This window comes from Lycium barbarum, chromosome 8 (assembly GCF_019175385.1).
Source record: "Lycium barbarum isolate Lr01 chromosome 8, ASM1917538v2, whole genome shotgun sequence".
Classification (NCBI taxonomy): domain Eukaryota; kingdom Viridiplantae; phylum Streptophyta; class Magnoliopsida; order Solanales; family Solanaceae; genus Lycium; species Lycium barbarum.
Window position 1 is genome coordinate 128421671 of NC_083344.1, and position 25867 is coordinate 128447537.

Here is a 25867-nt window from a genome sequence, read left to right on the forward strand (position 1 = left end):
TGCGATTAGGCAAGACTCCTAATTGTATATTAGCAACCAAAAGAGAATACATGTATCCGGGAATAACAATTCTATCCACCACAACTTCTAAAGTTAGAGAATATCTGCTCCACCCTATACAAAACTTACAGGTTATATCCCAATTCTCGGTGGAACAATTACTTAGCAATTTAAGTAAACAAAAAATAGGAGACTGTGTTTCTCTATAACAACATTCGCTATAACAAAAAAAATATTCGGACAAATGACGTCATTACAGAGAGATTTGCTTGTAATAAAAAAATTAGGTTGAGCAAGCCGACTGAAATTCAGCTGCATCTTGATCATCAGTTAGGTCGCTAGACATGACATAAGGTATTTTATGGCGTTTCAATATACGCGGTGTGGCTATTCTTGCCAATTCATAATCCAAAACAATCACCCTCTCACCATCCAAATCAAATCTCACATACTTTTTTTTACCATCTTCCACAAGCTGACGTAAATGTTTCAAATTCAAAAGGCTTAATACCCAGATGGACCCTTAAACTTGGCATGTTTTGTAAGATAGACATATAAACTTATAAGGTGACCAGATAGACACTTAAACTTACTCAAAGTGTATTTTTCAAGTTTTTCAGTTGTTTTGAAAACAAAAACTATATTTTTCAAACACTCACAATTTTCATGGCCAAACAAGCCCTAAATATATCACAAAATATTTTTTTTAAAATGCAAAAATAAGGCAAACGCATATACATGAGACTATAAATGTGCACTTAAACAGATAAATACTCGCTAATCGCAATTTTGCAGCTTTCAATTAACTCGATTTTTTTTTTACACTTGAATAATTAAAAAACAATAACTTTAACCAATAAAAATCCTTAAAAAAGAAATTTCAAATTAAGAAATTTCTTTTTTTTAAGGATTTTCTTCTCGGCTTTACAATTTTCTTAATTTGAAATTTCTTTTACACTTGAAATACTGAACTTAGAAATTTCTTAATTTGAAATTTCTTTTTTTAAGGATTTTTATTGGTTAAAGTTATTGTTTTTTAATTATTCAAGTGTAAAAAAAAATCCGAGTTAATTGAAAGCTGCAAAATTGCGATTAGCGAGTATTTATTGGTTTAAGTGCACATTTATAGTCTCATGTATATGCGTTTGCCTTATTTTTGCATTTAAAAAAAAATATTTTGTGATATATTTAGGGCTTGTTTGGCCATGAAAATTGTGAGTGTTTGAAAAATATAGTTTTTGTTTTCAAAACAACTGAAAAACTTGAAAAATACATTTTGAGTAAGTTTAAGTGTCTATCTGGTCACCTTATAAGTTTATATGCCTATCTTACAAAACATGTCAAGTTTAAGGGTCCATCTAGGTATTAAGCCAATTCAAAACTTGTACACCATTAACCTTCTTCACCTGTTCAAAAAGGTCCAAAATTCACAAAAACAAAGAGGAAAATGATTCAAAGGCGCCATTATGCTGTCTTTTTTAAGAAGAGAACGAAGTAATAGAAGCAATGAGCACTTTACCTGTGACTCGGCAAGGCGCTGATAACCAGCATTAACATCATCCATCAACACCTAGTTAATTGCAAAAGGTCACATTAGCAGCATATAGTACGTCAATTTGTGAGTACAATCTTAAAGGAACAGAGTTCGTCTATATGTGTAAGGTTAGGATATTATGTTTCAGCATGTATTTAGTATGTGAAATTATGGCGGAACTTCATGGCTTCTTTTTTCTTTTCTGTTTTTCTAATTTTATAAGAGATACATTATTTAAGTTTTCCATTTGACAGAAGGATAAGAAACTCTAGATACCTGTGAAAGGATGATGAATTGTTCTCCAGGTTTCTTACGCAGTCCCCGAGGTGCTCGTGCACACAGCCGACTCCGACGGGGTGAGATATTATACCAGTCTTCTCCATACTCGTTAAGGAATGGTTGAGTTAATGGAATAAAGACGAGGCCAGCAAAAATGAAATAACTAGGGAGCTTGTCAAATTGATGAACTGGAACAAGTGGTTGCAACTGCATAATATTTGGTTATTAGATACAGTAGAGAGTTTTGAGAAAAAAAAAATACAGTAGAGTGTCATACAATACAAAAGAAACCTTTAGATTTACAATCATACAAGTTCAAAAATGTTCTTTCACCTTACCTATTTTTTCTATTTTTGCAAGAGATCAGATTGTTTAACTTTTTCAGCTGACAAAAGGATAATGGATGTGAAATTCTAGATACTTTAGTAACGGTAAGAATGATGAATTGCTGAACTTCCACATCATACCTTGTGAAAATGAAGAATCTACTTCTACTAGAGCATTGTGTCATTAATTTATTAACTACAGTTCTCTTAATTGTAGATGCAGTAATCAATATCTATTTGTTTGACTACATGCACCCAGGATATGACCAGAAGTTTGAAAAACCACTGGCAGGTATCACATTTGAAAACAACAATCAATATTGAAGGTTAAATGAAAGTGACTTACAGGATGAAGCGTGATCTTGAAGTCATGCACTTCACCATTCCTCAAGACTTTAAGTTCAGCAGTTTCATTTGGTTTCTTCATAGATACGAGATGGTCAAATGTGATTCTCTCTCTGTTTCGGAAAGGAACTGCAGATCATTAAGCAATGTCAGAACTTCAGGCGATAATTTATACATACATGGAAGTCAAAATGCAGAAGGGAAAGCATTTCTAACACTAAATAAGTTAACCCAGCCTTAACAATTCTTATATCCTGCACATCACTTACGCAGTTCTGGTATAATTACCAGCTATTCGCATGCAAGAGAAAACTCAGAATGAAAAGAGCCTATACTCTAGGCTTTTCATCTTCCAAAGGGAAGTCACTTAAGTTACTCATAGTTGCAAGTTGAGAGAAGATGGTCGCTTTTTAGTTGATGCTACCCTGTCTAAAAGAGCCTCAATGGCGAGAACTACATCCATATTTCATCCAAATCCATCATTTTACCTCAAGAAACATTTAAAGAAAGAAAAAAGCATCTACTATAGAATGTAAGAAAAAGAAAGAACTCTCCAGTCTGGTAACTTACAGTAACTGTGAAGAATAAGAGAGCTCTCCAGACTAGTTTAACTATTGCACATTAGAATCACAACAAAGAGAGGAGCAAGAGCAATCAGAGAAAGTCTACCTGTTCTATCATTTGCTATGGGTACACCATCAAATGAGAGGATTATATCGTCTTTCTTCAATACTCTAGAAGCATCAGAAAGTGGGTTGATTCCACTAACAAGCACACCTGTCAATTTGGACTGCATTTGGAAGTATTCTCGAATTTGTGCATTTTCAATACGTTGGCATGACAAGCCTAGAGAGCAAAACCCAACGTATTCACCATGTTCTTCTACGCCAGCTATAAAATGCTTTATAACAGGAACAGGAATAATGTAGCTGCAAAATCCAACCAGAAAAGGAACTTGTAAGGTCAACCTAGAATACTGTAAAAAAAAATCAAATTACAACTGTTTTTTCTCCAAAGTAGATTGTTTAATCAAGAGGGAACAGTTTAGCTTTGACTGGTCGCAGAATGAGAGCTACTAAATGTTCCCATAAGCTAAACAAATGTTGACTAAAACTATTAAATGTCATCAAGTAAATCTCGCTATCAACTGCATGTCACAATTAAAAGCTTTCAGGCATTCCCACATCTGTCATTCTCTGTAATCCTTTGGGATGAAAAAGAATAATACTATTATGAAGCTAGAGCCAAAGGGCTACAAGTCAAGCTTCGAATTTGTAAATGCATGAACAAGGACACATATTTCAAAAAATAAAGGAATTTCCAGAATGAATTGAATTGTCTATGAAGAATGATTTTTTGTCCCAATTAAAGAAGTGAATCAGAAGAAGAAGAATAGAATAATAGAGAAACTAAGACAAACGAATGAGAAAACTAACAATAGATGATAGAGAAACTAGGACAAACGGATGAGAAAGATGTATAACAATGTATAAATGATGTATAACAAGCCATTTATTATATCAAAAAATGGTATAACGAGCCATTTGTTTTGACAAATTGTGATCCGGAATTTGACATAAATAGCCATCACCCAAGAAAATAACTGATAAATGTACTATATATACATATATTACGTATATTGGCTAATGGATTTAAATATTCTTGGCCGACCGGCCAAATGTGTAACTTCGCCATTGTGATTGCACATTATAAAAAATTACAACTACAAAGGGAAAGTCAAAGCATGATTGCAAATAGGAGCTGAGTGTAATTTTAACTAAAAGAAGAGTTACTTTGATTTTTTGATAGGGAAAAAAATTATAAGTTACTTTGATTAGTGACAATGCGACTGGATATAAGCGTATATCCCCCATCAGTATTTAAATAAATAACATATGATAGACCAAGCAATACATGAGGCAGTGGACCTAGATATTTATAGCAGTTATGGAGACACAAAGTGACAAAGAAAATTCTAATTTACCCAATATTCTCTGCACCCAAAAGGTTTTGGAAAGCAACTCCAGCAATTTTATCACCCATGATTGCTGGTCCTCCACTATTTCCTGGATTTATAGCCGCATCAATTTGTATTGCCAATAGCTGACTAGCACCTTGTACATATTTTGTAGGTTCAACCCTTGAGACAACACCTCTCGTAACAGATATATTGGTGCAAATTTCAGAAGCTTTTCTCTCTCTCTCCCCCTCTACTTTTGCAGAAGAGATTTTATTGTCTACTTCTCCATTTTGTGCAAGGGCAAATAGAATGGCTTATTAATGATTCCATTTACAAGAGTCTCAGATCCACAAATAAAATGATTCTAATAATGCTTATTAAGTTTAGCTTCAAGTAAGGATTTGATTGTATGACTTTGATATGAAATCTCTACCATTCTATATAAATATTTTGGGTACTACTGAACAAGAAACTATCTTGTATTATCAAACCTTATGCGAAACTGAATAACTTTTGACATTGTTAACATTTAACATATTAATAATTGATATCACTCAAACTAAATAGAGATATTAATAGCAAACTAAACAGTTAATGAGTAGCAATATAACTAGCTAAATAGGAATATTAACCTAGCTTTGTTCTAATAGATCTCAATAAAACGTAAAAGAAAATGACAATATTCCATCCACCAATAAGATATCTAGTATAGTTCCATAAGTGGGGTCTGCAATGACAATATTTCATCCATTTAAAGTAAAAATAAACTTCTCAAAGAAACTTCCATGGCACTTATGGCCTATCCAACACCAGCACATTATCTTCATCAAGTACATATAAATTTGTTTGTGACAATGTTATCTTAGCATCTTCACTTTCTTTCAATTTTTTAATTAAATTTTGTTATTAGGCCCATGGGCCGGCACAACCCACACGCGCTCAAGCCCACCGACCAACGGGCTTACTTGGGCTGGGTTTTAAGCCCCGCCTATCAAATCACGGGCTGGGTTGGGTCAGCCCACGAGCCTCAGCCCGTATTGACGGCCCTACTAAAAAGGTACTCCCTACGTCAGTGGCGGATGTAGATAGAGCCGAGGGGGTTCAGAACCCCCTTCGGCGAAAAATTACACTGTATATATAAGGTGAAAATTATTTTTTATGTATATATAGTAGACGTTGAACCCCCTTAGCTTCTTCATTTATGGCTTCTTTATATTTTTGAATCCCCTTGACATAAATCCTGGTTCCGCCACTGCCCTACGTCTCTATTTATTTGACACCCTTTTCTTTTTAGTCTGTTCCAAAAAATATGTCACATTTCTATAATTTAAAATAAGCTAACTTTTGAATTCATCTTTTATTTTTAATAAAATTATTTATAGCCACGCAAATATCTAAAGTTTGTCTTAGACCACAAATTTAAGAAATCTTCATTTCTTTCTTAAATTTTATGTCAATTGTCAAATCAAACGGTGTCACATAAATTGGGACACAGAGAGAGTACAAAATAAGCTAAAGTTAAAAAATGGGTACTCCCAAGCTTTTAACTTATAAGTTACTCACTTCGTTCACTTTTACTTGTCCAGTATTCTAAAAATACAATTTCATTTTTACTTGTCACTTTTAGCATACAATTTTTTTTCCTGTTTTACTCATAGTATTAATTACTCATTTCAGATCATTTTCCAAATTCATTAAATATATACAACAATTAATATGGATATCATGATAAATTATGCACTTCATTTATTATTTCTTAAGAGGCGTGCAAAGTCCATGATGGACAAATAAAAGTGAACAGAGGGAGTATTAGAGTTACATTCTCAATGTTGTGGTCAATAAAGTGTGTGCAAGTCTTATAAATTAGGGCTCAAATTACAATTTAAACAAAAAAAATTATTAGGTGATTTTTTTCTTATCTGTCTGTCTATGTTTTAATTGACGGAGTTATCTATATATATGTTGATTAAAGGTACTAGTGAAATAATCGGGGTGCATTAAAACTGCCTTAGTGGGCAGAGTTATATAATATACTACTCCCTCCGTCTCAATTTATGTGACGTAGTTTGACTGAGCATGAAGTTTAAGATATAAAGGAAGATTTTTGAATCGTGTGATTTGAAACAAATTAAAGATATTTGTATGGTTATAAATCATATCGTTAAGCGTAAAATGTAGTAAAGTTAAAAGTTAAATTATTGTCAAATAAAAAAATATGTCATTTTTTTTAAATTGATTAAAAAGAAAAGTGTATCGTATAAATTGAGGCCGAGGGAGTATGCGTTAGTAAGCGGTAGTTGACTTGTATATCACGATTTTAGTTGTGACTTTTTTCCCTACCAAAACTACCTATCTGGACTAACACTCATATTGAATTAGTTATGACATGTAAAAGTGAGAAGCCGTAAGAAATTTAACTTGTCTTCTTTGATTTCAAAGTTAAAAGGGGAAAAACAAACTATTTGCTAATTGCAATAACGTCAAATATTTGTAGAAAACTAGAAATAGTGTTTATTGCCCACTTTTCAATTTTGTAATTAAAAAGTAGTAGTACTTAATTGCTATGGAGTTTCACCAATGGAATTTGAAACTTCACGACCTAACTATTTTTCAATTACAGAAGATGAAAGGGGGCTATTTGTGAATTTTATCTCATAAATAAACTGACCCCATCTAGAGAAATGAAGCAAGAAATTACACCCAATGACATTAAAATGGGTGGCCTTGAATTTTTTACTCTCGCTAGCCCAACGAGCAAAACCTTCAAAATCAAAAGTCAAGACTCGTCGAAATTAAAATTTTGCTCATGGGATAAACGAGGTCAAACACCACTTACCTACTAGTCACCTCGTAAATCAACCAAAATGGAGCCTTGTTTCCTTCATTGTAGGCTGGGCTTTGAATTGGGTTCTTCAGACATTTGCTTATAATATCTAGTCCAGTTCCTCCTTATTAATCAGATCTACCCGAATGGACCCATCCTAGTTCCTTGGTACACCATGTTCTTTCTTTAATCAGTTTGAATATTCATAATTACATCTAAATGGCGGATTTAAAATTTACACTGTATATTTTGAGTTGAAGAGTGAGTTCGGAAGTAAACGTCTAATTATTAATTACTTATTTTTCACACACAAATAAGGTTCCCCCAACTTTGAGTTATATTGGCCCTGTGCACCTTTATTTGAATTCGTCACTGACTATATCAGTAACGCAATTAGTATATATATAACTACACTTCAAAAGAATATGTTTGCTTCCTATTTCACCTTCCTTTTCAAGTGGTGGACCGGTGGTTGTGACATCAAAATCTGTACTTCAATTGTTCAGGTGAAGCGATATGCTCAATCATTCAACTTAATCATTATTTATTGAAGTACACGTGGGTTGGAAGCAAGTTTAATAGTAGAAACATTTATCTTTTTTTAACTGGTACAAAAACGAATGATCACATTCAAAGAAGAATATTCATACTCGAATTCAGAGAAATTTCTGTTTAAAACTTCACAAGTACTTTTCTGTTATCTTTATAAGAAAAACACAAATATTAAGTCACGACCTCTGCATGCCATAATAATTATTTCCGATACTAATAATTGTTGTGTTACTAAACTACATTTTCTTTCTTCCCAAACAATGGGTCGTTATTTGTTTTTCTGTGTTCCAACTAGACATTGTTTTTTTTTTTTAGAAATAAAATCAGATGTTACTATGCTAGGGCTTGGCCATAGATTCTCCAAAAAAATTTGAAAAACTTGATTTGGGTGAAATTTTTCAAGTTTTGAAAATGTGGTTGGCCATAGTTTTTCCAAACATGTTTTACTTTTTGTTTTGAAAAACATACAAAACATTACTTATACTCACTGGGTCTAAAAACTATCAAGAATACCCAACCATACAAAATATACGTACTTGTTAATCCCAAATTATGCGGAGCATGATATTTTAATAACAATCGCTAATAACACAAGTACTAGCTACTCCAATTCAAGTTACAATACAAAGATCCATCCGTACAAGAAAAAAAACAACGGTAGTAACTAGCCATTCTTTGGTATAACCTTTCCACAACGGTAGTAATTGTGGAAACATGATAAAAATAGCTGTAATGGAGGAACATGGTAAATAGAATTAGTTGGGTCATAAATAGATGAATTTTTTTTTTTTGTATAAAATACAAAAAATTGAGGTAGTTTTTAAAAGATTTGAAAAGGCCAAAACATGGCCCAAAAACAGGTTTGAGCCAAAATTTGGGATTTGAAGATTTGTTTTCACAATCTATCAAAATTTTATGGCCAAATAAAGATTTGAAAACAAATCTTCAAATATACCCACAAAATCTATGGCCAAACGGAAGCTATATGTGTAACCTAAATATATTTAGATCTCTCCATAACAATTGTCTTTTATAATAACATTTCATTATAATCAAAGCCGGATCTATATGTAAGGGTGGGGGATGACATGGCACCCGGACTCCACGATTGAAACTTTATATATATATATATATGTGTGTGTGTATATGTGTATCAAATGGGACATATAATCATCTTGCCACCCAGAATAAAAAATGAGAGAAAAGTGCCACTGCCGAAAGGGATAGGGTACCACACAAGCGGCGAGAGATCGAATCTCGCGTGCAACACTATTTTTGGCTTGCTCTTTTGTACACGCTTCATTTTTATTCATTTTCATCTTTTGTGTTTTTGTTTAATTCTTCTTTACCTATTGCTATTTTTTATTGATTCAAATTGACTCTTTTTTGCTTTAATTAATTCTTGAGTTTTTTAATTTCCTCTTTCTTTTAAGTGTTAATTTATTGATGCGCATGTTGTGTTTGTGTTCCTCCACATCAATGAGTACTAATATTTAAAAGGTCACGTAAATATTAATAAAAATATATTTAAATAGTAAATTTTATTTTAATTTTTTATGCTTTTAATAATGATGAATATTATTATGTTAGAGTTTTAGAATTTAAAGGTTATTTTGATCTTTCACCAAAGTTCGCGCTAAGTGAAGAATGTCTGGGATGAAGTTACAATTCTTGATTCTCTCTCGACTATATATCTGCAACAACACACAAAGGTAATGTTGTATGAGCATATTGAGGTGACGGTATTAGATGGTTTATACAGGTTTGAATTTTTAACGTGAAAAAGTTTCAGAGAATAAGGCTTTTTATTCCTATTAAAAAAAAGTGGACTAGTTAGGTATCTTTAATCTCAGAATATTTAAAATAGAACATTGCTAAACAAGTTTGCATATTCATTTGACTTCGTCTATATAAATTGAAAAAAAAAAAACCGAATCGTAGCCCAAAATTCAAGAAACCGAACTGTTTACCCTATTTGGACGGCGTGGCACCTAGAACTACTAAATCCTAAATCCGCCTCTGATTATAATTGATAAATTTTCTTTGAAATCTATATTTTATGTAGTATATTTTACCTTTTTATAACTGTTTATTAACTTATATATAACAACAACATCCACGAACATGATCGATTCGTAGTTTGTGTAATCAATTAAAGAGTAAATTACTATAATTTGTCTAAGTACGATGTGATCTATAATTAGTTTTTTTTTTCTAATAACGGAAAAGGCTCCAATATGTCATCCAACTGTCGAAAATGACTCATTTATGTCACTCGTCAATAGTTTGACTCATGTATGCCATCAAACTATAGGAAATGACTCATTTATGCCACTCATCAATAAATTGACTTATTTATGTCATCGCCCATTACCAAAATGACTCATCCATGTCATTTTTCATTAACGCCAGTTTTATAATACCAGATATGACACGTGGCCTCTAATTAGAGGTTTATGTTGTTAAATTAAACCAGCCCAATTTTAAATACCAAATTAATAAAAAAATCCGATCTATACACCTTACCCACCCGCAATCATAATCTAGTTGGAGGTCACGTGTCATATATGGTATTTTAAAACCAGCGTTAATGAAATATAACATGGATGAGTCATTTTGATAACAGGCGATGACATAAATGAATCAAACTATTGATGAGTGACATAAATGAGCCATTTCCTATAGTTCGATGACATAAATGAGTTATTTCTTATAGTTCGATTACATAAATGAGTCAAACTATTGACGAATGATATAAATGAGTCATTTCTGATAGTTAAATGACATATTTGAGCCTTTTCTGTTCTAATACTAATGTCCCGTAATATAAGAGCAGAAAAGATCTGTGATACAAGGACCAAGGCACACCACATGTTAACAATGTTATTTCATGTGAGCTCCAGTTATGGTGTACTCAGGGACTTATTTGTCTCTTTCCTTAATCCAAACCATGTTCCCTTCACTCATTACTGGCTCGTCAATGTATGACCAATAGAGATCCAACAAGTGAGAGTATCCATCTATCCGGATAATACTTTACTAATTTATTTTCAAACATAGCATGTGAAGAAAACAACTAATTTATTTTCAAACATAGCATGTGAAGAAAACAAAAGTGGTATTATTAGCGGCATATTCAGAATTTAAGCTTATACTTTCTGAATTTTAGAAAAAGTAGTTTACTATGTTATGAATAAATTTAGTGAATTTCACAATATAAATACTAAAGTTTGGTTAAATTTATTGAGTTTTGTAGAAATCATAGCTAAAACTCTAGCTCCGATCCAAATCTTAGAGTCATAACTATACCATCTAAGTTGAACACAGAATAGTTAGTTATGTGTGTGTGTCAATAGTTTCCTTGCCCTCCAGCTAGAACCTAGAAGAATAGTACCGTTCTTCATTTGCAGAAATTTAAATCTATTTTATCACAAGTTAGGGTAGACTGATAGTATGATAATAAGACAAAGTTGCTTTATTGATGTGATAAATTTAGACTAATAAAGATCTCCTAAATCCCTGTAATAGACGTGATGTGCGCGTTATTTACAAATTACAATGTAGTGGGGTTTTCGAAAATCAATAAAGGCATTAGAGCCCGTTTGGATTGGCTTATAAGTTACTTATAAGCTGTTTTCAATTTTTTTGAGCGTTTGGCTGACCAGCTTAAAATCATTTTGTGCTTAAAATAAGTTCAAAAAAATAATTGGGTCTATTTGACTTAACTTATCTAAAACAACTTATAAACTGAAAACAGCTTATAAGCAAAAAAAAAATAAGTTAGACTACCTAACTTATTATAAGCTGTTTTCAGCTTATAGGCATAAGCCCATCCAAACAGGCTCTTAGTCTGGTTACATCTTAATTTGTTTTTTTTTTTTTTAGAGATAAGGGTAAAAAATATATTCTAATTTTTTTTTTGAGTTTCATACCTAAAGGTTGAGAAAACTACTTAAATTATCACTATCTAATTTGTAAAACACACCTCAAATTATTCTTGAATGACATGTGATCTACACTCTCCATTTTATATAAAAATGTTGCCAAGTATTGTCCACGTGAATAAATAATGTCACAATGACACCTAAATGGAAATTAAAAAAAAAACTATTTGTTTTAAAAAAAACAAACTGAAAAAATAATATTTTTTGAAAAAATATATCAAAGATTATAGAAAATAAAAAAATAGTTTAAAAATGGAAAAGCTATTTTTTTTTTAAAAGAAAAGTGATTATTTAGTTTTCACATTTTTAAAAAAAAAATCAACTTTTCTATTTTTTAACTTTTTTTTTTCTGATTTTCTAAATATTTTGACATTATTTTTTAATTTCCACGTAGGTGCTACCATAGCATTACTTATGTTATGTGGATAATTTTTTTGAGAAAATTTCAGCTTCACTTGCCTTTTGGAGGGTGAGTTCACACATTTAGTGCATGTGTGTTTTGCAAACTAAACAGTGATAGTTTATGTAGTTTTCTCAACTTTATGATAGTCTAGGTATGAAACTAAAAAAAAAAAGTGATAGTTAAAGTGTGTTTTTGACCCTTATCTCTAATTTTTTTTACCTATTTAGATCCTTAGTTTAACATAGTGGAAGCAAAATAACATATATGTTAAAATCTAATGGAGTTATGCTGACCGCATCCATAATGCTGCATCAAAACAATAAATATAGAACATATTTTCTTTTATACTGTATAAGATTTTCACTTTATTATAGTTATATTTATTACTCCCTCATTTCAATTTGGGTTGTGCTGTTTAACTTGATATGAAGTTTATTTGTTTTTAAAATTTATAATCTTAAACTTATCTTGACAATTTATATATCAGTAAAGATTAAATAAAAGAGAGTTTAATTAATTATTTCAAATATAATATGATAAAATATATTATATTTTAATACAAATTAATAAGAAAATACAGTCCTGTAAAATGGATCAAAAGGGGTATATTATTATATGTTTCCTAAACCTCAAATCAAGTTATCACCTAACTTTTATATAAATACGTGACACCGACTTAAGCAACATCGTAAGACAGCTAACATGGGAGGGCATCCAAGTCATTTCAAATGACGAAGGACATAATCGTCACAAAAATATCTCAAAACTATATTTTACCATTAAATCAAATCTCACCATTTTAGATCTCATCCTGGCCGTCCGTTTCTCCATAAAAAAGGTCCAGATGTAATAGGAGGGAATAAATTACAACCCTTGATCTTTCTCTCTCGCTCATATACTCAATAACATTAATTAGAAGTGTTGGTAAACTAAATTACTCTAATCTACTCATAGAAAAACTTAAAGAGGTATTGACAGACTTGATAAAATTTTATTCAAATCATTATTAAACAAAGATAAACTTGAAAGAAAAGATCAATACCTTCTGAATTCTTAACAACTTACACATTTTGAGTCAAATGGCAGAAACGTTAGAAAATCAATTGTTATAATAATAATAATAATAAAAAATATATTTTCGGAACTCTTAGCAAAACCCGCAATCGCTATCCTCAGGTGATACTGAGTAACTTGTTCACTGTGCAATGGTTCGCAAACTATAGAGGAGATGAAGGCGCACCAGATATGTTTGGTGCGACGAGCTCTGACTGAGAAGATCGCTGATGAGGAAAATCGATCCTAAATCTCTCACGTGAGAAATTACTCACGCAACCAACTCAGCCTTTCATTGCGTGGTAAAAATAAATAAAAAATTATTTCGACACAAATTAATTAAGAAAACATCACTTAAAAATTAATAGAAAAGGGTATAACTTCTGTAAACCGTATAAAATTAACGTGATACCGGACTTCGGTAAGATCGTAAGACAGCTAATGTGGGTCCCGTGGGAGGACATCCATGTAATTTACAAAGGACATAATCGTCACAAAAATATCTGAAACTATATTTTACCTATAAATGAATCCTCACCCCATTTTAGACCCCATCATAACCGTCCATTTGTCCATCAAAAGGGTCCAGATATAATAGGAGGGAATAAATTGTGGCCGTTGATCATTCCCTCTTGTAGATATAAAATTCACTCAATAGGCTTCACTTGGTCACGCCCACACTCTCATCTATACTACTCTCTCTTGATCGAGTGGGTAGTTCCACTTCAATTTTCAGATCTCTTCCCGATTTAGAAGGTATGCTTTCTATTTTTAGCTGATCTATGAGTTTTTGAATTGCATTTCTAATTTTGATCGGAAAATGATTTGAAATTTGCTCTACTTTTGCATAGAATGTACTATGTCTAGTCAATTTGTTGAGATCTGTGGAAAATGTTCCTTTCCTTGTATGGAAAATGTTAGTTTGGATCAACATTTTGAAATGATATTAATGATTTTGATCTGAAAATGATCTTTTTTGTCTCATTTTCCTTGTTTACTTCGTGAAAATCTTTCGGATATGATAATTTTTTTTTAGATCGATTTGGATTTATTGTTTTATCGGTTCATTTTGTTTGATTTTGATCTGTTTCTGCAATATCATGTACTTCAATTTTTAGATCGCGTGAAAATTGATTTTTTTTGAATTGCATTTCCAATTTTGATGATTTTTATGTGATTAGTGATTTTATGCTACTTATTTTAATCTTAAAAATACGATTTTCTGTCTCATCCGCTTTGTAAAAACCTTTCATTATGATAGTTTTCTTAGATTGATTTGGATTTTATTGTTTTATCGGTACATTTATTTGATTTTGTTTTTTTTTCTGCAATATTATGTGCTTCAATTTTTAGATCTGAGGATTTACTGTTTGTTAGATCAAATGTTGTAGATTTACTGTATTTTTGCATAGAATCTACTCTGTGTAATCGATTTGTTGAGATCTGTGATTTTTATAGATATTTGTGTGAGTAATGTCCTTGATTCAGTAGAATGGATCAACATTTCGTAATGAAATTGATGCTATTTAAACGCACAAAAATACTTCAAGCACTAAGCTTTATAATTCAATAAGTAAATGTCGTAGTGATCCACTTTGTTTTTTTTTTTTTTAAATTTTCGTGAAAATCAGATGTGTTTGATTGTGAATAATGTCATGTTATAGTTGATTTGTTGAGATATGTGGAAAATGTGCTTTGTATAGATATTTGTGTGAATAACGTCATTGATTTTGATAGAATGTTAGTTTGGATCAACATTTTGGTAATGATATTGATTGATGCTATTTAAAAGCACAAATTTCTTCAAGCATTAAGCTTATCTACTGAAGTTTATGATTCAATAGGTAGCGATCCACTTTGCTCTCTTTAAAATTTTGTGAAAATCAGATGTATTTTATTGTGAACATGAATAATGTCCTTGATTTAATAGAATGTTAGTTTGGATCGACATTTCGTACTGATATTGATGCTATTTAACCGCACAAATTGCTTCAAACACAGCTTTATGATTCAATAGCTAAATGTCCTAGTGATCCATTTTTTTCTCTTTGAAATTTCGTAAAATCAGATGTATTAGTTGTGAATATTAATTTTATACTTTCTATAGTGGTTTTTTAATGTAAGAGAAAACATCTTGTTGATTTCAGAAAAGATGAGAGAAATCCTTCACATCCAAGGTGGACAATGTGGAAACCAGATCGGATCAAAGTTCTGGGAAGTTGTATGTGATGAACATGGAATTGATCCAACCGGACGATATGTCGGAACCTCAGATCTGCAATTGGAGCGTGTTAATGTGTATTACAATGAAGCTTCGTGTGGGAGGTTTGTTCCCCGTGCAGTGCTCATGGATCTCGAGCCTGGTACAATGGACAGTGTGAGAACTGGTCCTTATGGCCAGATATTTAGGCCTGATAACTTTGTTTTCGGTCAGTCTGGTGCTGGAAACAATTGGGCTAAGGGTCATTACACCGAGGGTGCAGAGCTTATTGACTCTGTTCTTGATGTTGTCAGGAAGGAGGCTGAGAATTGCGACTGTCTTCAAGGTAAATTCATGGATTTGAGTAGTATGATCCAATCATGCTTAATTTGGGTAAAATATTGTGCGGTTATTGATTATTTTTCTACTTTTTTGCAGGTTTCCAAGTGTGCCACTCACTTGGTGGAGGAACAGGTTCTGGAATGGGAACCTTGTTGATCTCCAAAATCAGGGAGGAATACCCTGACCGCATGATGCTCACATTCTCAGTGTTCCCATCACCAAAGGTTTCGGATACAGTGGTTGAGCCATATAATGCCACCCTTTCAGTGCATCAGCTTGTTGAAAATGCTGATGAGTGTATGGTGCTCGACAATGAAGCTCTATATGACATCTGTTTCAGGACTCTCAAGCTTACCACACCCAGCTGTGAGTCTATGTTATCCAAATTGATAAATTTTACTTTTTTTCTATGTGCTTTGTTTATCAATGTATAGATTGAACTTACCCATTTTAAACTGGTGAAAATGCAACCATCAAAAATAATATCTGGTTATAAAGTGGCTTCTCTAGATGTACTCTTTAGGTACGTTGTCGACCTAATCTCTAGGCAGTGTTTCAGATAATCCCTAAGTTGGCATTAAATGATTCTATCAGTAATCAATGATTCATGTTTTAGTAGGAGTACTTGCTTGAGCAAAAGCTATTGAAATTCCTAAGAACCCTAGATTTCCTTGATCTGTGGTCCTCCTGTCACAGGGTCAGTTAATGTGTTATAAGTCATGGTCCCTGCTATTTATTCATCCACTCACTATAACAAGGTAGGTAAGCTGGTGATGTGGCCATTTTCCTAGTGTCTATATGTTGTTTCGGTTAACTTTTGAGCTGTAACCCACAAACCTAATCAGATACTGACAGGAAACATATTTTCACCTACAAACATGTTCATGCATGTTAATGTCTTGAGCTAGTCATTTAGCCTTGATTATGATAATTGGTAAATATGTTAATTGGTTGATCTCTTGGTGTAGTGTAGATCTTTTCTTGGCTCATAACCATTCTTGATCCTTTTCTTTTCAATTTTATTGTACTGTTATGGTAGTCAAAGTAGGAATTAAAATTTCATTAGATCCCCTTTCATTTAGTTCTTATGTAACATTGATCATCATACATAAAATCTTTTTGGATTAAAATTTTGATTCAAACTACACTCATTTTAGACGGTACTTAATTCCTTTAATTTTCACCATCCTTTTAGAGATTGTTATAGATCTTTGCTCATCTTTTCTTACACTTGCTCAATATGCTTCTACATTATGTTGCAGTTGGTGATTTGAACCACTTAATCTCTGCTACGATGAGTGGAGTCACTTGCTGCCTCAGGTTCCCGGGTCAATTGAACTCTGATCTTAGGAAGCTAGCTGTTAACCTGATCCCCTTCCCTCGTTTGCACTTCTTCATGGTTGGATTTGCTCCTCTCACTTCTCGTGGTTCACAGCAATACCGTGCACTTACAGTCCCAGAGCTGACCCAGCAGATGTGGGACGCCAAGAACATGATGTGTGCTGCTGATCCACGTCATGGTCGTTACCTTACTGCCTCAGCCATGTTCAGGGGAAAAATGAGCACTAAGGAAGTTGATGAGCAGATGATTAACGTTCAGAACAAGAACTCTTCTTACTTTGTTGAATGGATTCCAAACAATGTGAAATCCAGTGTCTGTGACATCCCACCAAGAGGTCTCTCGATGGCATCCACCTTCATTGGAAACTCAACTTCCATTCAGGAAATGTTTAGGAGGGTGAGCGAACAGTTTACTGCTATGTTTAGGAGAAAGGCTTTCTTGCATTGGTACACCGGTGAAGGAATGGACGAAATGGAGTTCACAGAAGCCGAAAGCAACATGAACGATCTTGTGTCTGAGTATCAGCAATATCAGGATGCCACTGCTGATGAGGAAGGTGAATACGAGGATGAGGAGTATGATGTGAATGAAGAGAACTGAAGAAACACATTTTATTATATGTTGTGTAGTATGTTTCTGATCTCCCTGGGTTATGAGCACATTTCTTTTTCTTATATGTTCCATATTTGTGTACACTTTACTGTGAAGTCCAGCTAGTTTTGGGCTCATGTAGTTTATCAGGAGTGAATGCTGGAGAGAGTGAGGAGGGTGGATGTCATGTTGTAGTACTGTTACCTGTTTCTGCTTAAATATTTGTTTATCTTTTCATGCCCGTTATAACGTTTAAGCCATTTGGCGTTGTGATTAGTTTATTTCTCTCTCTTCCGTTCATATTTGTTTCCAACTAGAATTTCTCAATAAGTCAAGGTTCTCTTGTTATTCGATTGGCTTGTCGATCAAGTGGGGTTATGTTATTTATTGTTCTAGTACTGGTATTAGTAAAAGTTGCATTATTTAAGGGTCAGGTGCTCTCAGTCCCCTTGTCAGGTGAGGCGCCAACATGGGTTTGCTTCTTATTAACTGCATTGCGTGCTTCATCATGTGCTTGAAGATAAGGTTCCATGTGCAATCAGCAGCTTTCATGAAGATGTTCATACCTTTTTGCACATTCGTTGTCATTGTCATAGCAAAACTAGTGGAACCCGATCATTTTTCTCCTTGCGGTCAAATTATTGGATCTAAGGCACCTAAGGGCTAAGGATGTGGCCGAAATCAGGATTCCAATCTCAGCAAGGACAAAAATGTTAGGTGATTACTTCTAGGTAGTTACTTCTTCTCTGCATAAACCTTGGAGGATAGAGTTACTCATAGTTGTGCACGATATGGCTGAAATCAGGATTCTAGCAGCGATAAAAATGTTAGGTGATTACTTGTCTGACAAAATGTTAGGTAGTTACTTGTCTGCATAAACCTTAAGAGGATAGAATTACTCATAGTTGTGAAAGTGGAGGCAGCAACACAAGCTGGCCTAAACACTACCGTTATAAAAAAAAGTCATACATTTCGTGGGATGTAGATTGGTGAGGCGAAGGGTAGTTTAGGTACTCTTTGTTTAGTTGTCTCGAAGAAGAATGGGTCTAGGAGAAAGTACTAATAAATAGGCTCTCACTATGCTTGTCTGATTCTGTGTCTCTTTGTCAATCAAAATTTTGGTTCAGGCACCTAAACTATTCAGTTGTTATTAAGTAGAATATTCAGAATTCAGTTGTTCTACTAACTTGCTAGGACTATTTTAGCTTTTGGTTATCATGTTTGAATGATCAAACAAAATGTAATACCTGAATTGAAGTTAGGTTTTGCTGGAGACATTGGGTGTGATTCTATTTACTTCTAACTGAACCAAAAGCAAGAAGGAACTGGGAGAGTGGTAGAGGGATTTCGAAGTAATTCGGTGATTTTTAGGATACTATGCCCTCTTCTGTAGGATTGTAACAGTGCAGTCCACTAGTAATATTGTCTACTTAAGGCCCAGGCTCGCACGATTTTAGAATGTGTTGTTAAGGTGCACGATTTTAAAATGTGTTGCTAAGGTATAAGATTGTTTCCTAATATACTCGGTATTTTTCGTATTTCGTTGATGTGGAATTTTCTTAGGGTGTCACGTACATCCCTAAGGACTTGAGTCCTTGCTTTTGCCACGTCTTCACCAAAGTGCACTGATACCCGATTTTGAGATTACCGTTTAAGTCATACTCACAATATATAAAAATTTGTCTACCGACTTCAGAACAACTTAAGACATGCGCTGCCTAAACTTCATATGATCAAAGTTCAGGTATATATATGGCTGAAGTTCAACCATTTTTGGTTGAATTCATTCAGTTTTTCCCGAACTTTGAGAATATGTAACTTCAAACATGTTTGTCCGAAGGCAAGCCTAACTATAGACATGTTCCTCTGAAGTCAAGCCTAAATTCAGACTCATATCTAAAATTGTTCCAAAGTAGATAGACGAGCAAAAGATTAAAGCTAAGGACAAAAATTAAATAGCAGACCAAATAGGCTACCTTGTGAAATTATTACTATAACAATCCTTTCCACTAGTGATATTGTCCAATTAGGATCTAGGCCATTGCAAACTTTAAAATGTTTCAGTAAGGTTTAAGACTTGTTTTATAATATACCCAACATCTCTCCCATATTTTGTCGATTTGTGATTTGGTTAGGGTGTCAATAATGTTGCAAGATATGTCCCATTTTTTGACTAATTAGAGCCAGCAAATCAAGCGGCAAACTTAGTTAGCACTGCATTATTTGATTATAATTGATATGATCTCCTTAGTTGGTGGATAAGGACGTTATAGCTCCCAACGGTCTCTCTCTGTCGGCAAAAAGAATTGACTCAAACAGTATGATGAATGCTTCCGTCTCAAGTGTCCCACTTAACTCAAGCAAAAATGAAATTTCACTGAAACACTAGCCAATACTTTTCTTGGGTCGATGAGCTAAGATTTATATTTATTAGCAGAATATGAGGGTGTTTGAGTTAGCTTATAAGATGGTCAAGTGTTTTGGCTATGTGTTTGGTAAATTCTAAAAGTGTTTGTAAGCCAAAATAAGCAATGAGTCATAAGTTGGTCACCCCCAACTTATGATTTTACATCTTACAAGCACTTTTGGTTTGATCAAACCTTTTACGATTTTATCCCTGATATCTTTCTATAATTGCTAAAATACCTTTTCTTAAAACAAAATTCCTAACGCCTTCCATGATTTCACTCCCTGCTGTTCTTCCAAATTTGAAATTTCCTCTACCTCTTCAACGCAAACAACAATTACAGTTCTTCATGACATTATTTGGGGTAACAAATTTCTCTCTTATATTGTTTTTAGTAGTTCTTCAAATTCCACACCAAGCATGGAACCCTTCTTAACTTGACATCAATATTGTTGATTTATGGGTTTTGTAAAACATGGAACCCCCTCCTACTTATCTATGTATATTTGTTATTGATTGCAAGAGCTAAATAAATTGGAAGATAAATAAAATATTATCGATAAACACAAAATATGTAAATTAGAAAGAAAAAAAAATTAGAAAACATGCAACCTTTGCATTTGGATGGCAACTCGTGATCCTATTGATGAGACTATTGATGATAGTTTGATGTGTTAGTTTAATTAGCGACAAAAGAAAATTGTTACGTATTTGTTTCTTCTATACAAATTTTGTGTAATATTTAAGTATGTTTTTTACCCAAAAAAAAAAATAGTCAAATTATTAATTGTTATATTATAGCTTATGATTTAAATTTTGCTTGACATAAAATAATTTATATTTATAAACAAAATTTAGATTTATCTAAAAAAAATTGTATTAAGAATAAATGAGACATAAATCATTTTGTATTTGAATTAAATAAAATTTAAATTCTTGTAAAAATCACATCGTTATTAGTGTAAATAACTTTAAGGATATTTAAGTCATTTTAACATAAAAATATGCTTATCAACACCTTTTTGTCAAACATTTAGCTGTTTATTATCAGTTTCAACACTTTTATCCAAACATATAACTGCTTATTTATTAAATCAGCTTTAGCACTTAAAATTACTTATCAGCACTTAATGCTAATCAGCTACTTTAAATCAATTAAGCCAAACGAGCTCTATATATTATAAAAGTATGGTGGTACAAATTCGTTTGTGACATGACAAAGACTTGTATCTTTGCTTGTATAAGCTTGGATGGAAGTTTTATTATTTTGGGTGGATGTCTTAGTTGTTGCCAGTTCATGGATTCATCCAAATTCCCAACTCTCTTCTTGACCTATGATGATATATAATATTCCCTACGTTTCGGTTCATGTAATCCCATATATTCTTTAATTTGTTAAAGAAAATGACTCATTTTTAATTTAAAAATAGTTTACCACCAATGTCAAAGCTTTTATGACCAATCAAATATTATGCCATGTTTGAGATTACAAGTTTCAAACATTTTATTGTCACATAAATAACATGTTTAACACTACAAAGCTATGAGTAAGGTTTGGGTACATTCTATCCTCCCCGTACCGCACATGTGGGATTACAATGAGTATGTTGTCCCTGTAGTAAACTCCAATTTTTTTTTTTTTTAAAAACAATCAGTTCTCGCTTTTCTTGCTCAGGCGCACATGTCTGAAATTTCGACCCATTTTTACGTGTAGTTCATGCATATATGCAGGATGAAGTGCACGCATACTTGGAAAAAAAAAACTTGTTAAATGGGTTTGTTATATTTGTTGTGTTTTTTGACAAATTGATGATTAAGGTTTGTTCTGTATGATATATGAAACTTATGTTTCAAATTTGAGCTTATTTAGAGTAGATTTGAGTATTGAATCATGTGTTGGATTGTTGAAATTAGAAAATAAATTATTATTTTTTGTCCAAGTGCACATGTCTTAAATCTCAGCCCCTTATTACATGTATCATGGTCATGTATGACCAAGGTGAAGACATAACAGGAAAAAATATTTTTGACAAAAAAATAATTCAAACACACATGGCTGAAATTTTAGTCTTATTTTACATGTACTTCAGTTATGTACGACTGAAGGTGAAACATGAAAAAAAATAGACATACATGACTAAAAATTTGAACCAATTTTTATGTACCTTAGTAAAAAATATCCAAACTGTCTTGGGAAGCCATACCAAACATTATACAAAAACATTTGAAGTTTGGCCTTCACAAAGCCACACTTTTCAGACGCTAATGTTGAAGTTGCCAAACTTGAAGTGGTTACTAGTGCAAAAACAAACAAACAAAAAAAAAAACATGTGCACTTGGACAAAATAGGGTATTTGTGTACTTTCCCCAGTGAAGATCAAACAATTTTCCTACAATTTATCTATTAGATTAACAGACCCATTGAGACTCAAGCAAAACATTTGATTTGAAAAAAAGTGGAGTATTATTTCAAAGGAAAAGGACTCACAGTGGTCATCAGAAATTTGACCTATGTTTGGACTTAATATCCTGAATTGGCCGTTCGGCCCAAAATATTGCCAAGCGCTAGCCTGGCAGCCCATTCACCACGAAAAAATCAGAGCCCATTGCCCATTCACCACGAAAAAAATCAAACTTTTTGTAGCGACTTTAATCGCCACAAAAGATCGAAAAGTTGTCACTAAAATGTTCGCTGCAAAAAGAACAGGATCGAAAGTCGCCATTAAAGATTGATGAAAAAAATTCATATTGAGTCTTCAAAAAATATCCCAAAACATGTATAATATGTGTATAATTAGTAAGTATACGTTAATTGAGCTTTCAAGAAATATCTCAAAACATGTATTATATGTGTATAATTAGTAAATATACATTAATTATACATTTATTAAAAAGAAATTATACACCAATGATACATTTTCTAATTATACGTTGATTATATATAAATTATACAATAATGATATATTTTCTATACATATGCAGTAGTGATATATATTCTATATAACAATGATACAGTTTCTATACATATGATACATTTTCTATGCATATACAGTAGTGATATATATACAACAATGGAATTATTTTGAAAAGACTAAAAAAAAAAAAAACTTGCAAGATTCTTGGGCCATCATGTGTCAATAGTTTCACCCGGATGGCAGTTTGTGTCCTTTTCCCTTATTTCAATGCAATTTGAAATGAATGTGTATCCATTGGGCTCTATTGGATCAATCTGATAATGTAGGCTTTAGTAGTCTAAGCCCAAATCGAGAATCGTATGCTTAGCCCATTTATTTCTTTCTCGTCTTCTGCTTGGAAAATATTCAGTTTTTTTTTGTTTTTCCACTTAGTATATTATTTCAGTCACAGTCCGAGGCGGCCTAGGAGGTAGTCTTTTGAATATAGATTCACCTAAGTTCAGTAATTTTCGACATGAAATATAGATATACATATAAAACATCTACTAAACTCTCAACTAAGACTATATCTAAATTTATAATTTTAACAGTACAAAAATTCAGTGTTAATAACCTAAAGATTGAAGCCATTAAGTTTAATAAGCTGTAACAAAAAAATCTTATTTCAAATAGTACATCATCGAATAAAAATAGATGAATACGCTTCTACCGAGTGAATTTACTTATATTTGACTAAACTATATGTATAGCTGTCCGGAGCAGAAAAAATTATTACTCCCTCCGTTCACTTTTACTTGTCCACTATTTCAAAAATAAATTTTCACTTTTACTTATCCACTTTCACATATCAAGAGAAAAATAATATGTTTTTCCTGTTTTACCCTTAACATTAATTACTCATTTCAAACCATTTTCGAAATCTAATACAATTATACATCAATTAATATGGATATTATGATAAAATATGCACTTCATTTATTATTTTTTTAAAAGCGTGCAAAGTCCATAGTGGATAAGTAAAAGTGAACGGAGGGAGTACTATTTTTTATGCATTTTGGAATTTGCTTTCTTGGACAAATTAATAAGCATCCTATTTTAGTTTAAAATTGATGGAATCGATTATTAAAAAAAAATGCTGACAAATATCAGAGGAAAACTTGTTATTTCACTTTTTCTTTTAGTTTAATTTCATTAATAATGGATGGAAGATCATAAGAAGATACCTAAAGAGGGAGGAAAAAGAGGAAAGTGTATTTGGTGAAACACCAGCTAGCATAGATTATTAATTTGACGTTAAGATATTGAGTTTGACAAAAACAAGTGGAGAAGTTGACTAATGTAAAGTTTTCTTTCAATCTATTTAAAATTTTCTGTGGTTTTCTTGTGAATAATGTGGGCTAAGATTTGAAAGCATTAAATTAACCACCAAATATTGAGTATACATTTTTCTTAAGAGCCTTCCACTGTTGACCATATTCCTCACACAACAAATAAACTAATAGGCACTAGCCCTTAGACTAAACTTCAATTTTTTTCATGAATAAAGTTGACTTTCCTTTACCCAACAAATATAATTTCCATTAGGTTGACCAAAATATTTTAGCTCTTTTTATGGAAAATTTTATTATGCCTTTTTTTTTTTTTGATGTACATTTTTCAGGGACAACAGAAATACACTCTAATTAGGTATTATAAAAATAAAAGTAAAGTATAACAAATTAAGGTACAACTAGACATACTTGTAAAAATGCAAAAATGTAATAATTGGGAAAAAAGCACATATAGCCAATTTTAAGACATCCGTTTAAGATAAATCCAAAGTTTTTAAAATTTTGCAAGCTAGCCGTTTTGAATCAATTTTAGGCGCGCGAGTCTGTTTTAATTACTAAGAGTGTAGAAATCCATCTACATTTTAGAAAAGGTATCTGATAAAATTAAAATATTTTTGTAAGTATGAGAAACCTAAATTAATGATGAAAAAGTTTTAATTATGAATACACAAAAAATACAAATATTAAAAAATTTGGAATAACATTTTCTTGGAGTTGGGCACGTGCGTAGCACGGGATCTTCTTATTGTAGTTGTTTTGGAACACCTAAGAAAATTTATTTACTCTATATCTGCCATATGATTGAGGTTATTTCCCAATTTTAGAGAGGAACATTTAGAACTGATTACAATATTGAATTAAAAAGATGAAAGAGATCTGCAAAACCAACTGTGAAATGAAATTGTGACTTCTGTTGGGTTGCATTTGTAAATTATGAAATAAGAAATCTGAATAAAACAAAAAGGTGGTTGTGCAATAAACTTATTAATTTGGGAATTTATTCAAAATCTATAACATACATGTATCTTCTCCAATAGAATAAGAATAAAAAAAACACGTTCAACGATTTGCTTTTTCCACACACAGGTTTTAAATTAGTTCTTTGAAAAGCCTAACACTTTGATTTGGAAAAATAGGTATTTTGGCCCTTGAGTTATAACTTTTTTATTTTGGTCCCTATATTCTTTGTCTTTACACATTTAACCTTTAATTGATCTAAATTTGTAATTTTGATCTTTAAGTTTAATGGAAGCTAAATACTGAACGAAATCTTAAGCAAATTAAAACTCGATAATATTGGGTGTTTAGACGAAGTCTATGCTTTCATTTTCCTTCCCTTCCAGCTCTGCTTATGTTTTTTATTTTCTGTTTTTAAATAATACTTTTTAATGATTTAACTTCTAAACTACATATTCAAATTAATTAAAAGTTAAATATGCATAATTTGTTTCCTTCTCATCACTATTGTCAAAATATCAAATTTCTTTTTTTTAAAACACCAGGATATGATTTTCCCTAA

General features: G+C 32.2%; 2 protein-coding genes across 2 annotated transcripts; one reads left to right on the plus strand and one right to left on the minus strand.

Moving 5' to 3' along the window:
• On the minus strand, nt 1-4651 carry LOC132605475 (protease Do-like 10, mitochondrial). Its single transcript, XM_060318613.1, has 7 exons — nt 4469-4651; nt 3154-3413; nt 2486-2613; nt 1811-2020; nt 1520-1570; nt 1373-1406; nt 1-492 (listed from the first exon to the last, which is right to left on the minus strand). Exons 1-7 carry the CDS (start codon nt 4525-4527, stop codon nt 284-286), a joined length of 951 nt encoding a protein of 316 aa, XP_060174596.1. The 5' UTR covers nt 4528-4651; the 3' UTR covers nt 1-283.
• A 9168-nt stretch (nt 4652-13819) lies between these two features.
• LOC132607332 (tubulin beta-5 chain) lies at nt 13820-17936 on the plus strand. Its single transcript, XM_060321266.1, has 4 exons — nt 13820-13976; nt 15368-15766; nt 15859-16128; nt 17025-17936. The coding sequence occupies exons 2-4, from the start codon at nt 15373-15375 to the stop codon at nt 17702-17704; spliced, it is 1344 nt and encodes a 447-aa protein (XP_060177249.1). The 5' UTR covers nt 13820-13976; nt 15368-15372; the 3' UTR covers nt 17705-17936.
• The last annotated feature ends 7931 nt before the right edge of the window (nt 17937-25867 follow it).